At 45.1% G+C, this 14222-nt stretch overlaps 1 protein-coding gene across 2 annotated transcripts in view; it reads left to right on the forward strand.

Moving 5' to 3' along the window:
• LOC147677969 (hepatocyte nuclear factor 4-beta-like) overlaps nt 1-14222 on the forward strand; it is a 365167-nt gene that overhangs the window by 124770 nt on the left and 226175 nt on the right. For both annotated transcript variants that reach the window (XR_015302470.1, XM_086945850.1), the window contains exon 3: nt 13950-14044. Coding sequence is in view for 1 of the 2 variants with exons in the window: in XM_086945850.1 (XP_086801976.1) it covers nt 13950-14044 (95 nt within the window). In the remaining variant the exon portion in view is untranslated. The remainder of the gene's footprint in view (nt 1-13949; nt 14045-14222) is intronic.

A 14222-nucleotide genomic window follows, 5' to 3' on the forward strand; every position in this document is an offset into this window, starting at 1 on the left:
TGACAATCGAGCTGTTGAGCGACCGGCAACGCCACAAAGATGTGCTGAGATAGGCTGTAAGCGTAGGATTCAATCCAGAATGTCCGCGAGGAAGACATGCCGGAGCTCGCAAAATGGTGGCAATAACCAGATGAGCGGCATCTCCCTGTAAAGACGGAAGGCGCACCCAGTCAGACATTGAGGCCCTCTGAATCAGCTGGCAGAGAGGTACGGTGATACGGGCGGCCACAAGGTTGAGGCACGTCAGGCTGCATTTACAGAAGCTGCAGACGGCATCGCCACAACCAAGCCGATCAATGGATTCAGACCGGTGAGAAGGAGGGCGGGGAAAATCCTTGCCGAGCACCAATAGGGGTGCTCTATAGGGCAGCTCCACATAAGAACTGTGTATGACTGGAAATAAAGGGGGCTGACGAGAGGCATTAAACTTTAAAATGCCTGACCTTAAGATGGTGGCCGCTGCTGAGGAGGCTATGGGTCTGTGATCGCCGACGGGGAGCCACGCCATGGAGAGGTGCCTGAGGCAACCACAAGGATAACGTTGGACAGATGAAACGAAGCCTCTAAATCAGCAGATCATGGCAGGGAATGAGCTCGAGGAGGCCGTAAGGAACCCAAGTGGAACAACAGCAAATAACCACTGGAGGGCCTCCTTTAAAAAATGCAGACTGCAGTTGAAGGGGGGAACTCCCCTGATAAAATACCAGAGGGGATAAAGAGACCTCACTGACTGGGGTACCGGTAGCCGGCAGAGGTCCTCACACACGCAGTGGGAAGGTGTCGACCAGCCCGCATCTATGCCACCAAAGAAAGCGAGCAGCAAAGTCTCCAGCTACTTTACCTCCGCCGAAAAGAGACAACTCTTGGATCACAGCGACGACTCCATGATTATGGCACTCACAAAAGATGATTTCTTGACCTCCCTTAGGGAATTCAAAACGGAACTTCGAGCGAAGATTAAAACATACATAAAGGCCTCGATGAAGCAACTCAAAGCAGATCTAAATGAACACATGTCTGCCCTCCAGCAAGATGTGGACTCCGTGGGCACCAGAGTGTTGGAGGTGGAAGCCCAGACATAGGATCTGGACAAACGCATCTCTACCACACAAGACAAGCTACAAGACCCCCTGACGCAGCAACAAGCAGCCCTACTGAAGATGAGGGAGGACCTGGAAAATAGGTCTTGAAGAGACAACATTAGAATTAGGGACCTAGGGGAGGGGGCGGAAAGACCAGGCCAGGTGGCCCTCATTGAAGGACTTTTTGCAGAGATCACCGGGCCGCAAAAGCTTAAAATCAAGATTAAAAGGCACACCATGTGGGGAACCCGGTGATGGGGGAACGACTCCGCACACGCGATATCCTCGTCAAACTCCACTCCTTTACTGTAGAGGCGATTCCGCTGCTGCCTATACCAAGATCTGGCACCCACGAGGCTTATGCAGCAACAGCAATTCAGGCCCATCACTGCGAAACTGAGAATGGAAAAGATCAAATATAGATGGACATACTCCTTCAGCTTGAGTTTTGAATACAACAGCAAAATGCGTCACGTCACAGAGATAGAGGAGGGCAGGAGAATACTGGGCCTCCCACCAGAGGAAACAGAGAACAGCCAAGATAGGCCAAAGGGGAGGGAACGCGACAACAACAGGACTTCCCAATGGAGTACGACAGCCAAACACAATACGTCCAGATCGTAATTTGATAAGGGCAATGGGAGCTGAGGCCATATCCTGCCCAAGGGAATGAACCACCTCAAAACTGGATAAGAAAGGGTGCCAGGGCAGACCCTGACGACGCAGAGAGACTTGACTGACAAGGGTTGATCGTCGCACTGTGCAAACAGCCCTGGACGGGTCGAATCGAGAGCTAGCTTTCTATATGAAACATATATGGATGAAAGACAGCTGCCTGAAGCTCAACTCAGAGAAGACCAATGTCCTTCTCCTCAGACCCTGCACCTCCGCCTGGGAAAACACCTGGCGGCCCTCCACCCTCGGGAATCCACCCACGCCTACAGACCACGCACGAAAACTGGGCATCATCCTCGACTCCTCCCTCTCCATGAACCGCCAGATCAACGCCATCACTTCCATTAGTTTCAACTGCCTGCGCGTCATCCGCAAGACCTTCAAATGGATCCCCCGACTGCAGAAGGACCGTTACCCACATGCTCATAACCAGGAGACTGGACTACGTCAACACCCTATACGCCGGAATCAACAGAAATCTTCTTCACAAACTCCAAACCATCCAGAACGCCGCAGCCAAACTCGTCATCGGGAGATCGCATCACGAACACATGATCCAACACTTACAAAACCTCGACTGGCTCCCCGTCGAGAAGAGGGTCACCTTCAAACTCCTCACCAATGCCTATCAATCCCTCCACAACATCGGACCCAAATACCTCAACGAGAGAGTATCCTTCCATGTACCCAAGAGGAACCTGTGCTCCGCCGACCTTGCCATTGCAAAAGTCCCCTGCATCCATAGAAACAGAACAGGCAGGAGAGCCTTCTCCTACACCAACGCCAAGACCTGGAAAGAGCTCTCAGTGAACATCAGACGCTCCCCAATCCTGCACTCGTTCAAGAAGGACCTCAAGACCTGGCTCTTTGACTGATCCGGAGCTGCTGCCCCCCCTTCCCCCCCCCCAGCACCTTGAGACCTCACGAGTGAGTAGGGCACTATATAAACCCCCTGATAGATTGATTGAAGATGGACAGGCATGCCTACAAGCCCGGGCCTAAGTGCCCGACAGCACAAAACTATTCTACAAGGACACTTAGACTGGTGGCCCATGGGCCTCCCAGCACAGGTTACGCTTGTTTACGTTATTTTTGTTTCTGTTGAGGAAGGGGGTGGGAATTCAGGGGGTTGGTGGTGGCAGTACGGAGGTGATGACTATACAATTTCACTGAACAAAAGAGACTTCATGAGGGGTTTGGGACAACTGGAGCCCATGGGTGGTGAATATAACAGGAGGGGTGGGATACCTACACATGGGAAGCCCTAGAAGAAGGGGGGTTTGACAGCTAAGCTATAGTGATCTCCATCGCCTCCTGGAATGTGCAGGGGATGAATTTGCCCCTTAAGAGGCAACAAATGTGGAAGTACCTGGCTGATCACAACTTTGAGGGGGTGGCACTTCAAGAAACACACTTAAAATGCTCTGAGGAGTTTAGGTTATGTCACAAAAATGACTTCCTAATATATAGATCTTCAGCTGGTACCAGACAGAAAAGGGTGGCACTGCTCTTTCATAATTCTAATAAATTCCAACCAGAGGCTATTAAGGCAGACAAAGAAAGCTGGAGCATTAAGGGAAAGGGGAGACTGAGGAGACAACTGTACATGTTTGTCTCAGTGTTGAAGGAAGGTGACCCGATTAAGGTCACCCGGGTCACTCTCGACCTCTTCTTGCCTTCCAAGAATTAAGAGTCGATGACGCAGTAGAGAATACAAGCAAACTAGTTTATTCTCAGATTACACTGCAGTGGAGTCCAATCAGACCAGCCTCCTATGATGACTGACGAGGGACTGCCCTTTACAAGCATGAAGTTCCATTATGTACATTGCAAAGTCCACAAAGACCCGCCTAGTATGGAAAAATACTGGTAGATGTTGTAATACAATGGGGATCAGAACATAAGTTTCGATTGTGCAGCCTGGTACAAATGTATCTACATTTCGAAGGTTGTCTGGCCTATCCTCCCCTCTAGATAGTTGGGAGAAGGCTTTGATCTAAGGGGAAAGGCATGAGCTAATGAGCTAACATGGCATTAAAGAAACAAAACTTACCAAGGGCCATTTCTCGTAAATGAGCAAAACACAGTTTCGAGTATGCAAGCAACAGTTTCGATTGCATCAGAATATGGCGTCTTTCTAACTAAAATGGCGGCACAGATGTCAACCTAACTAACGTGACATCTGTATCAACTGATTAAGTCTTACACTTACTATGAAAATCTAATGTATTAACCATATGAATGCTAACATATTAGAAAGCAAAACACACGTGGAAAATCAAAACTGCGTTCCAATTCTATCAGAGTATGCTCCCAACATGGGCCAACCTGCGTTATTGACCTCCTTTGTTGATCAGCTTGGAGAATTTGCTGAAGGCTCCACAATCCTTATGGGAGACTTTAACCTCACCCGACTGGCACACATAGATAGCACACATGCGCATAGCCCACGGCAGGTGGTTTCCAGAGGGGGTAAAACAGACATTTCAAACCTTAGGTCTCAAAGACGCATGGAGACTCCTGCACCCCACGACCAAAGATTTTACATTCTTCTCACATGCACACCAAACATACTCAAGACTTGACTATATTTTTATTAGCCAAAACTTGTTGGGATCTCTTCGGGAGGTGAAAATTCTGATTACTATCTCTGATCACAGCCTCGTCACTATAAGCCTGACCTGGGGCAGCGAGGCCCCCAAGATACCAAGATGGTACTTCCCTGTGTCACTGACAAGAGATAGACTGCTAAGAGACTAATTAAGGGGGGGCTATTAAAGAATTCTTTCAGCTAAATAACCCAAAGGACACTATACCCCTGAACAATTGGGATGCCTTTAAGGCAGTTCTCTGGGGTAAATGCTTAGAGCTCCATGCCAAGTTGAACAAACAAAGGGCTAAGGAAAGGGAGGCACTGGAGATGGAACTAGAGCAGGTAGAGAAGGCACATAAAAAGACACCCTCCTGGCCACTGCTACGTAAACTGACTGGGTAAAGGAAAAATGTAAGGCAATATATACCAATAGGGCTGAATACACCTTACTACAGCTCTGGCAAATCTCCTACGCACAGGGGAATAAGGTGGGAATGCATTGAGCCTGGCAACTCCAGGATAAAAAAGAGAAAGGGAATATATTGGGGGAATACTAGATGGAGAGGGCTAATTTGGCACATTCTGACATAGACAAAGCCAACACATTCAGATCCTTCTACAAGGCGCTCTACACATCCGAGCCACGCGACACAGAGGCACAACATAGATACCTGCAGTCGTTGGATATCCCACAGGTCCCCCAAACCTGGAATGACACCATTAATATACCCATCACTGACGAGGAAGTAGGGAAAACAATAAAGGCACTCAAACCCAATAAAGCCCCTGGACCAGATGGCCTTACAGCCCACTTTTATAAAACTTTTGCACCAGATATTATTCCACAACTCACCCAGCTTTTTAACGCTGTAACAGAGGGCCCTAGGGTTACACCATCCATGGCCGAAGCGGTGATAACGGTGATCCCCAAACCGGGGAAAAACACACAACATTGCGCCTCCTACAGGCCCATAGCACTCTTGAACCTTGATGCTTAACAATACACTGCCATCCTAGCAGCAAGACTAGGAGATTTAATGCCAGACCTAGTCCACCCTGATCAATCAGGCTTTATAAATGGAAGACAGACCCATGACAATATCCGCAGGCCAATACACCTGATTGAGAAGGCAATTAAATATAAGATACCGGTAATTCTTGTGGGCCCAGACGCAGAGAAGGCCTTTGATAGGGTGGACAGGTCTTTTTTATTTCTCACGCTTGAGTACTTTGGTTTTGGGAAGAAATTCATAGACATGATCAGAGCCAATTATACGCAGCCGTGCCCCAGAGTGCAGGTTAACAGGACCAGCTCAGACTTCTTTTTGCTAGACAGGGGGACACGACTGGGCTGCCCATTGTCCCCACTGTTGTTTGCCTTGAGCATAGAGCCTCTAGCAATGCAGATCTGGGCATCCCCGGAGGTGAGAGGCCTCCACTTTTGAGAGGAAGAACACAAAATATCATTATTTGTGGACGACGTCCTGATGACACTTAGCACCTCGGCTCACTCACTGCAGGCGCTGCAGGGGGAACTAAAAGAATTTGAAGAGGTGGTAGGTTTCAAAGTCAACCTCACCAAATTGTCAATATTGAACCTCACAGTAAGCAAAGATGAGGCTGAGCTCCTCCTGGAACAAACCCCCTTTCAGTGGGCTAAACGCTCACTCCAATATCTGGACATACAACTAACCCCACAACTAGAGGGCCTCTTTAGGGCCAATTACCCCCCTCTCCTACTCCAAATTCAGCAAGATCTCAAATGATAGAAGCCGTTCTTTATCAAGTGGTTGGGGCACATACACACAGTAATGATGACAGTGCTGCCCAAATTCTTGTATCTGTTCCAGGGACTTTCTACCTAGATTGGGGTCTCTGATCACTAAATACATCTGGCAGAATGGCAGGGCTCACCTCCCCTTCCACACTCTGAGACACCCAAAAAGCGAAGGAAGAGTAGCACTTATACTGTAAAGCAGCCCAACTGAGGATCGTGGCAGAATGGTCCAAAAGGGCATCAGATAAACATTGGCTACATATGGATTGGGCTATAGCGGGGAGAACGATCTGGGACTTCATATGGAAACCTTAGAAGGATAGACCCATAAACGCATGTATTAGCACACCTACTCACACCATACATAGGGTGTGGGATGAGGTATCCAGAGGTAGCAACTGGACCGCAATCCCTTCCCCATACATGCAGATCCACTTCAACCTGGATTTCCCACCAGCACTCCGTGAGGGCCCATTTGATGCATGGAGGTAAGGAGGATGTCTCATGCTTTCAGACCTATTCCACAACTATGATATACTTACATTGGAAAGCTGTCAAAGGGAATTTCAGCTATCCCCTAACAAACACTTTCATTATCTTCAAATCAAACTCTGGGCCATGCACCCACAGATCAGGGATGCTGCCACAAGAGAACGAACTCCAACTACAAAAAATTGTACGACGAGTGGGCTCTTTGAGGGGTGTAATCTCTTTCCTTTACAGCTTACTACTCTCTACACGACACTCACCAAGACCTAGGTACATCAGCCTCTGTGAGCTTATGACAGAGAGTGCAATCCCTGATAAAGAGTGGCGGCAACTGTGGACAGATATCACAAAGTACCACCATTACCTGGATTTAAGAGAGGCCCATGTTAAAACACTCTGTGACTGATATATGTACCCCACCAAACGTTAAAAATATTCCCTGACACCTCTGATCTGTGCTGGAGGGGATGTGGCCTCCTTGGGGAACATCCGCCATATTTGGTGGGACTGCCCCTCAATCAAATCATTTTGGGAAGAAATTCTGACACATATAAAAGATATGGTAGGCTACCCAATTCCAACTTCCTTGGAGGGGATCCTCCATGGCATAAGAGATTCAGAACTTGAACACCAAACTAAAGCAGACAGAGCCATTATGTGAGCATGCATTGGGGCTGCCAAAACAGCAATAGCGGCAGCATGGAAGAAGACGGCGGCGCCCGTGCTGTCGCAATGGCACTCACGCATCTGGAAAATTCTAAGCATGGAGATGATGGCAGACATTTTTAGAGACTACAAACACTTTGAATACAAATGGGACCCATTAGTCACATACTTCACACAAGGTCTCCCAGTAGCGGTCTGCCCACCATCGCTTCAGGACATGCATCTGCTCCAGTTTTAGATTGGGTGTTCATGAAGTGGAGACCATTGAAGCACTCCCAGAGACAAACCTTTGATTATATGACCAGTGATTATAATGTCTAACCACCACCACCAGCAGAATGGGGGAGGGGTTCCACTGTTGGGGGGAAGGGTGGGGTGGGGGGGAGGGGACCAGTTTGGTTGCGGGCGGTTTCTTAGTTAGATGGCCTAAGAGTCTCAGCACATATGAAAAGAAGGGTTGGACCACTATCAGACCACAACAGAGGAGACCACTTTCCCAATTGGAGAAACTGTACATCCATTAGCGTACTCCACAGACGTGGGAGACACTCACTGCTTTTTTAATTTTTAGGGCAATTCCAACTCGTATTTCGCTCAAGTCTCATGAAGGGCCTATTACAAGGATCTATCATAGTGTGAAGAGATTATTATGTAATATGTTAAGTTGGTGTCCTTGCTAAATGAGAAATGAAATGGCAATAAAAATATGTATGAAAAAAATAAAAATAAAACATATTTACCCACATATCTCTACAAGAATGTATCACCTGTGTCTGCAGCCCTAGAATGTACTATCCGCTGGTTGCAGTTGGCCATACTAAGTAATAAGCATGCTTTTGCCTCTTTTCACTCCATATTGGGAGGTTACACAGCTTTTGAGAGAAGCCTAGGGACTGAAAGATCCACCTTGTGGAACTAGGGCCCTCACAGACCCAGCAAGCTAGGTGTCATGCTTCATCATATGGGCCTGCTCCTCGTCGGGTCAGCGCTGCAATACCCAACGGGCTCCCGCAAAGGGGCTCTTTATCGGAGATCTTTTGTTCCAGCTGTAAAGGTGTTGTGGGGGTAAGGCGCCTAGTGAGTGTAGATGTAAGTGAAATTGTTTAAAACAGATGAGGGAATCCCGGGAACATTTATTCTGGTGGGACCCCAGTCTGATTAAAAGAAAGAATAGGATGCTTGTATGGCTGAATGTGCTCTAATTTTGTGTTTTCAATAAAAATGTAATTTAAAAAAAAAAAGAAAGAATAGGGGTAGGCGACTGTCAAGCTATTATGAGTCTAGAGGCGCTCTACTCCCAGAGGGTCGACATGTTTCACGCCTTGATTAGTGGAAGTGATCTATTGGCGATTCATCAGGAGCTATGGTGGCTACTATCTACACAAGTGGTATGGTGTGACCTACCTACCACTGTATGACGGGTTAGGATTGGTTCCTGTCTGTTTGCTTGCACAACCTGCATAGGAACAAATCAATATGGCAGCAGGTTGTATCATAAATAGCGGGGAACCCCACAAGTATACTCCACAGTCTTTAATTTATGTGTTGCAACAATAGTAATGTTAACAGTGCCTGCACGTGCATACTGTTGTACATGAGATAAACAGCCCCTTTACCGGAACCCGTCAGGTATTGCAGCGCAGACCCGATGAGGAGCAGGTCCATATGATGAAGCATGACACCTAGCTCGCTGGGTGTGTGAGGGTCCTAGTTCCACAAGGAGGAGTTCCCCTTCTCCTTAAATACTACCTACCCCCATTTTCTCCACTCAGAGTACCAAATAGATTCATACATTTCTGTTTTATGGTCCATTGAGGAACTTCGTACTTTCTTGTGTTCATCAACCACTTGGGCAAATACGCTGGACCTCATAAAAAAGCCCACAGTCACTTTAATTTGAAGGACTGAAATTTCCATCCATGCAGTTTATCATATGGCTCAGAGGCTGCTAGTAAAACACTATTTCCATGGGGGATACTGATAAGTGTGAACACAGAATTGTTTACTTACTGTTACCCACATTTTTTTCCGAGTATTTACTAATGTCAGGAACTGAATTGTAGCCTTTTGGTGCTTCTTGATATTTCCCACAGCCATTTATTTTACAGTTGTCCAGTTGTTTGATTTCCAGATGTTGCAGCCATTTTAATTCAGCTATATTGACACAATCACCCTTCTTAATGACAACTGAGAGGTTGGGCTCTGTTTGAAACAGTCTTCCTGTGTCACCACAGTATTTACTACCTTTAATTTGACCATGCTAGCTAAACAGTTTTATCAGTCACTTCTATTTCATCATACGCAGTTGTGCCCTTACCAGTCATCTGAGGAATTGTGCCTAACCACAGCTCACACTCTTCAGCAGCATCAGTCAGCTTCAGTGACATTGGCATCTTCTCATCTTCACTCTTGCTCTCCTGCCACTCAACAAAATGTTTGAAACAATAGGGCCAAAGAGTGCCTTATGTTGCACACTTTTCCTATAAACTGAATAAAAAGACAAATGTTCTAAAGTGGCAGTAGTGAAATATTTCAGAATTCAAATGGTATACCAAGCATGCCTGACCCATATGGGTTTGGTAGCACCTTTCCTAAAATGCAGCAGATATTATAGGTATTGAAAAAAATCTTGGTACACAAATTCACATAGCAGTTTTTTCAAAATGTATATAACTTCTTTCTTCCTTTCTGTGTTTCACTTTCTTTTTCCACCCTGCTTCTTCCAAGAAGGTTCTCTATCATGTGTTATTAATGAAAACTTTCCTAGAAAGGGCGCTGTGGAACAATCAAAGGTTACACAAAATAAATAATTTCAGGCCGAAGACATCAGAGCTAGAAATACAGTAGAACTAGACACAAACATAGATCAATTTTGCCTCTCATCTTATGAAGATCTTACACATTTAAACAGCATAAAGGCTACACCAGGCTGACAGGCTTTGGCCTCATGCAGCAATTGTGATATTATATTCAGATTTTTCATCAAAATAGATGATGAAATTCCTCCCAACAACTCATAAGTTAACTGTCACAGTAGCTGTGGCCAATGTAGGAAATCAACAACTAAATCTCAAAATGCATGATGAATTATCATGCAGATATCATATTTTAACATATTGTAGAAAAGCAATACTTTTGTAGGCAAACCTCAGCTTTCCATGGTGTGAAAAAATACACTGCTTGCTGTCAAATACCTTTCTGTTAATTTTGGATAAATATAAATGAATTCCCACACAAAAGCTTATTTTCATGAACAACACTACTTTTGATGTGAAAATTCATGTTTTGTTCTCACATATCCGATTTTTGTTTTTATCAAGCACTCACATGGGCCGCTGCCACATATGGACACATTCTGCCTTCTGTCCCTCTGTACCATCAACTATGAGTCCATCCCATCCTGTGACTTCATTCCAGGGATTTACCCAGTTTTATGCTATGGATGGCCACAATTCTAGAATGCCCACCATATTTCAACAATGGGCTTCTTTATACCAGGGCTGACATTATGTCCGGCGGGACTCTAAAACTCCATACAGTGCCATGAATGGTCAGAATTATACCAGAGGTGGACACCAAAATAAATCATCTAACCATCAGTAAATCAGGTTCAGCATTATGCCAGGGGTGGAAGCCACCATGCCAGAAATGACCATTGTAAGTCATGAAGGGTGAACATTATGCAAGCAGTCAATCTCCTCATGCTTGAGATACCCACAAGGTGCCAAGGAGGTACAGAGTAGGAGATGTTGTCTGGTGGCTTCGGTTCCAAGTACGTAACCTGGAAACCATGAGAAGGCTCTAAGCTTCAGCACTTGACTGAATATTGTGTAACTCTGGGCAAATAACTTACTCTCCCTTTGCACTCCCGGTATTGCTTGCTGATTCTTTTGACATACAGTCTAGTAACAGCAGGAGAAGATGTTGACTCTGACCCAGAGGCCACCGACTCAGGCTAAAGTATGATGCACTTAGTAGATGGCGGCCACCATGTGGTTTCCATATTCTTCTCTGACACCTTTGTGTGTGTTTGGGGACAATGGACTGTTACAGTGCATGCATGACTGTTCTAGCTGCAACTGTGCATGCTCACCAGTTCTCAGTTTCTTTAACATGCATTCCTGGTAAGCATAATATCACTGAGGTAAGAAGTATCTTTCCTTCTTTAGGTCTTGCCTTTAGGAAAGTTTTAGCTTTTTCACCAATTGTTTTATTTTTAATTAAGAAAAAGAAATCATACTTAATGTTCATACAGAGAAGGGCAGTTGGTCAGTCGGCTTCATTTATTGGTCTGTTAAATTGTCATTCACATGTTGCTTCCACCCACCTGCAACATACTTAATGAGCCAGTGGGTCTGCCACATTTACCCATTGGCTCCCTTCACTTTGGGTGCCTGCGCAATGCCTGTGTACATTGTTCACATCTGCTTAAAAATAGTTCCTTTCTCTTCAACGACAAAGATGGTGCAAAGCGTGCCTTAATTTGTTTATTTTCATATATTATTTTTAAACATTAGCTACTTATTTTGCAGTTTGGGTGCCAAGTTAGGTGGTTATTTATTTTCCGGCTACTATTAAAGCTGCTGTAATTAAGTGTTGAAGTAACACTATCATTGTAGCTGCCTGCAAGATGAGTGTTTGATTTGGTGGTGATGTATTCTTGTCGCTTCACATTTAATAATATTAATAATAATAAAGTGCATGGTACACCTGAAAGTCTAGTTTAAAAATATATATATATATTGTTACGCTTAATACGGCCACCTCACTTATTTATTTATTTTTTCAACTTTTATTGCACCTTTTTTTCTGTTTTATTTGGGGCAGATGCTTGCATAAATTTTTTTTTTACTTCTGCTCATTCGGAAGCCTGTCATTTTTAGCTTTGCCAATGCTTGTTTTAAACTTCCAGTTGGAATACAAATACAATTATAGGCAAGGAACTCTGAATCACTTTGATGTTTTCATGAGGGTTTTTTTTTTAATACTCAATTATATTGATTTTGAGGAAACAAAGATAACAATATAGCACATTTCAGGAAAGCAGTTACGGACAATGAAAGAATGATGATTTAGGAATGCATTGAAATACGTTACTACCCACAAATCCACTTTATTGTGTATGGGTTTAGTCAAAGATGAGGTGAGAGACTCCTCTACCCAGTGAGGCCCAACCATTTGCCCCATACTTTGCGGTGTTTGTGCCACTTAGTTATACTTGGGGGGACCGGATTCTTCCATGCTGCACCAAAATCTCGCTTGGCCACCATAATGGCAATACCCAAGAATAGTTTGTCTGCTCTAGACCCATCTATCCCATCAATGACCCCGAGGAGCATGTTCAGGGGGTTATGTGGGGTCCCCAGCCAGGACTTCAGTTAGCTCCACTTCCAGTGATTCCCAGTATGAGGCGAGAAGGGGGCATGCCCACACCATATATAGAAGTCCGCCGGTTCTAACCTACAACGTGTACAAGATGGATTTGGTTTTAGGCCTGCCCTGTGAAGGTGGTCCAGAGTAAGGTAGGAAGTGTGGAGATACTACAGTTGGACCAAGTGGAGCCTGGCTGAAGCAGTGATGGTTTGGGAGCCATTAAGGCGTCCCTCCAGTCATCGACTTCCAGGGAACCCAACCAAATCTCCGATTAGCTTCTAAGCACGTCTAGGGTGGTTGGGCCGTTGCTAGTTAATGAACGATAAATGCGTGATACACCTCCTTTTCTCAGGTCACCCATATTGGTCTGTGCTTCTAAGGGGCTGTATTCTGGAAGTGTTGTGCCAATTGGTATATGTATGTTGAGGGCGTGGCGGAGTTACAGGTATCTGTAAATCTGCGATGGATGGAGCGAGTCTCAGGCTTGTAGGTCTTGGAATGAGCGTATGTGGTAAGCAACCCACACATCGCCTAGTTGCGAGATACCAATAAGGTCCCAGACCGGAACCCATCCAATTTCCCCACGTCTCTAAGCCAGGCGTCCTGCCAGAGTGGCGTTTGCTGGGTCAGCTTGTTCTCCCACCTAGTATTGCGAGGGAATGAGGGGTTGTTAATGACATTAAATAGACAACCAGAGCAAAAGTCGAATTGTCTATGACATTAATCAGAACCCGAGATGAAAAACACCCTATTTATTCTTTTACCTATTTACAATTTTATATTATGTGTGCGCCCCTCACCACCTTTTCCTGCTTATATCAACAGCCTCAAGGTAGAGGAGTGATGGGGAACCACACATAATCACATGTCCTGCCACCCAGCCCAACCAATTTTGACACTAAACGTCCCTCTCTACAGCAGTACAAAACAAGGGTATGGAAAGCCGATCAGTTGCACTTTGCCAAAGTGTTGCGGTCGCCGCATTCGGCTTTGCCAGGGCATTTAAAATTGCGCCAGCATTGCCAAAGCATTGTCAAGCCATCTTGAAAGTGCATTTCCTATAAATCCAAGATGGCCACTACATTGTGTCTTCAGAGTCTCATGAGTTTAGGCAAAGTATTCTTTTCACTTTATACCCGTTGTTACTCAGATGAGAGAACATAGCTTCTGTAAGTTTAACCATTTTATATATTTCAAAAGTGCTGAATGGAAAAGGTTCGCGGATAATGAAGGCATGCAAATCGATTAATTTCAGATTTTAGTCTCTTGACATCACCTTTCTTTGTCTCCTCAGATTTAGCCGGCAATGTGTAATAGACAAAGACAAAAGGAATCAGTGTCGGTACTGCCGGCTGAGGAAATGTTTCCGTTCTGGGATGAGAAAAGAAGGTATGTGTGAAACTGTTATAACTATTAACAACACATTAGCAGTAGGGAATTAATGTTACTCAGTGTTCCCTATTAAAGTACTTTAGATAAGGCTAAATAATCACCATAGTGTCGAATTTCCACTGAGGCAAGTGGAATTTGGGGTTGTAAAAATCTACTACTACTTATTGTTTGAATC

This window comes from Lissotriton vulgaris, chromosome 12 (genome assembly GCF_964263255.1).
Source record: "Lissotriton vulgaris chromosome 12, aLisVul1.2, whole genome shotgun sequence".
Lineage (NCBI taxonomy): Eukaryota > Metazoa > Chordata > Amphibia > Caudata > Salamandridae > Lissotriton > Lissotriton vulgaris.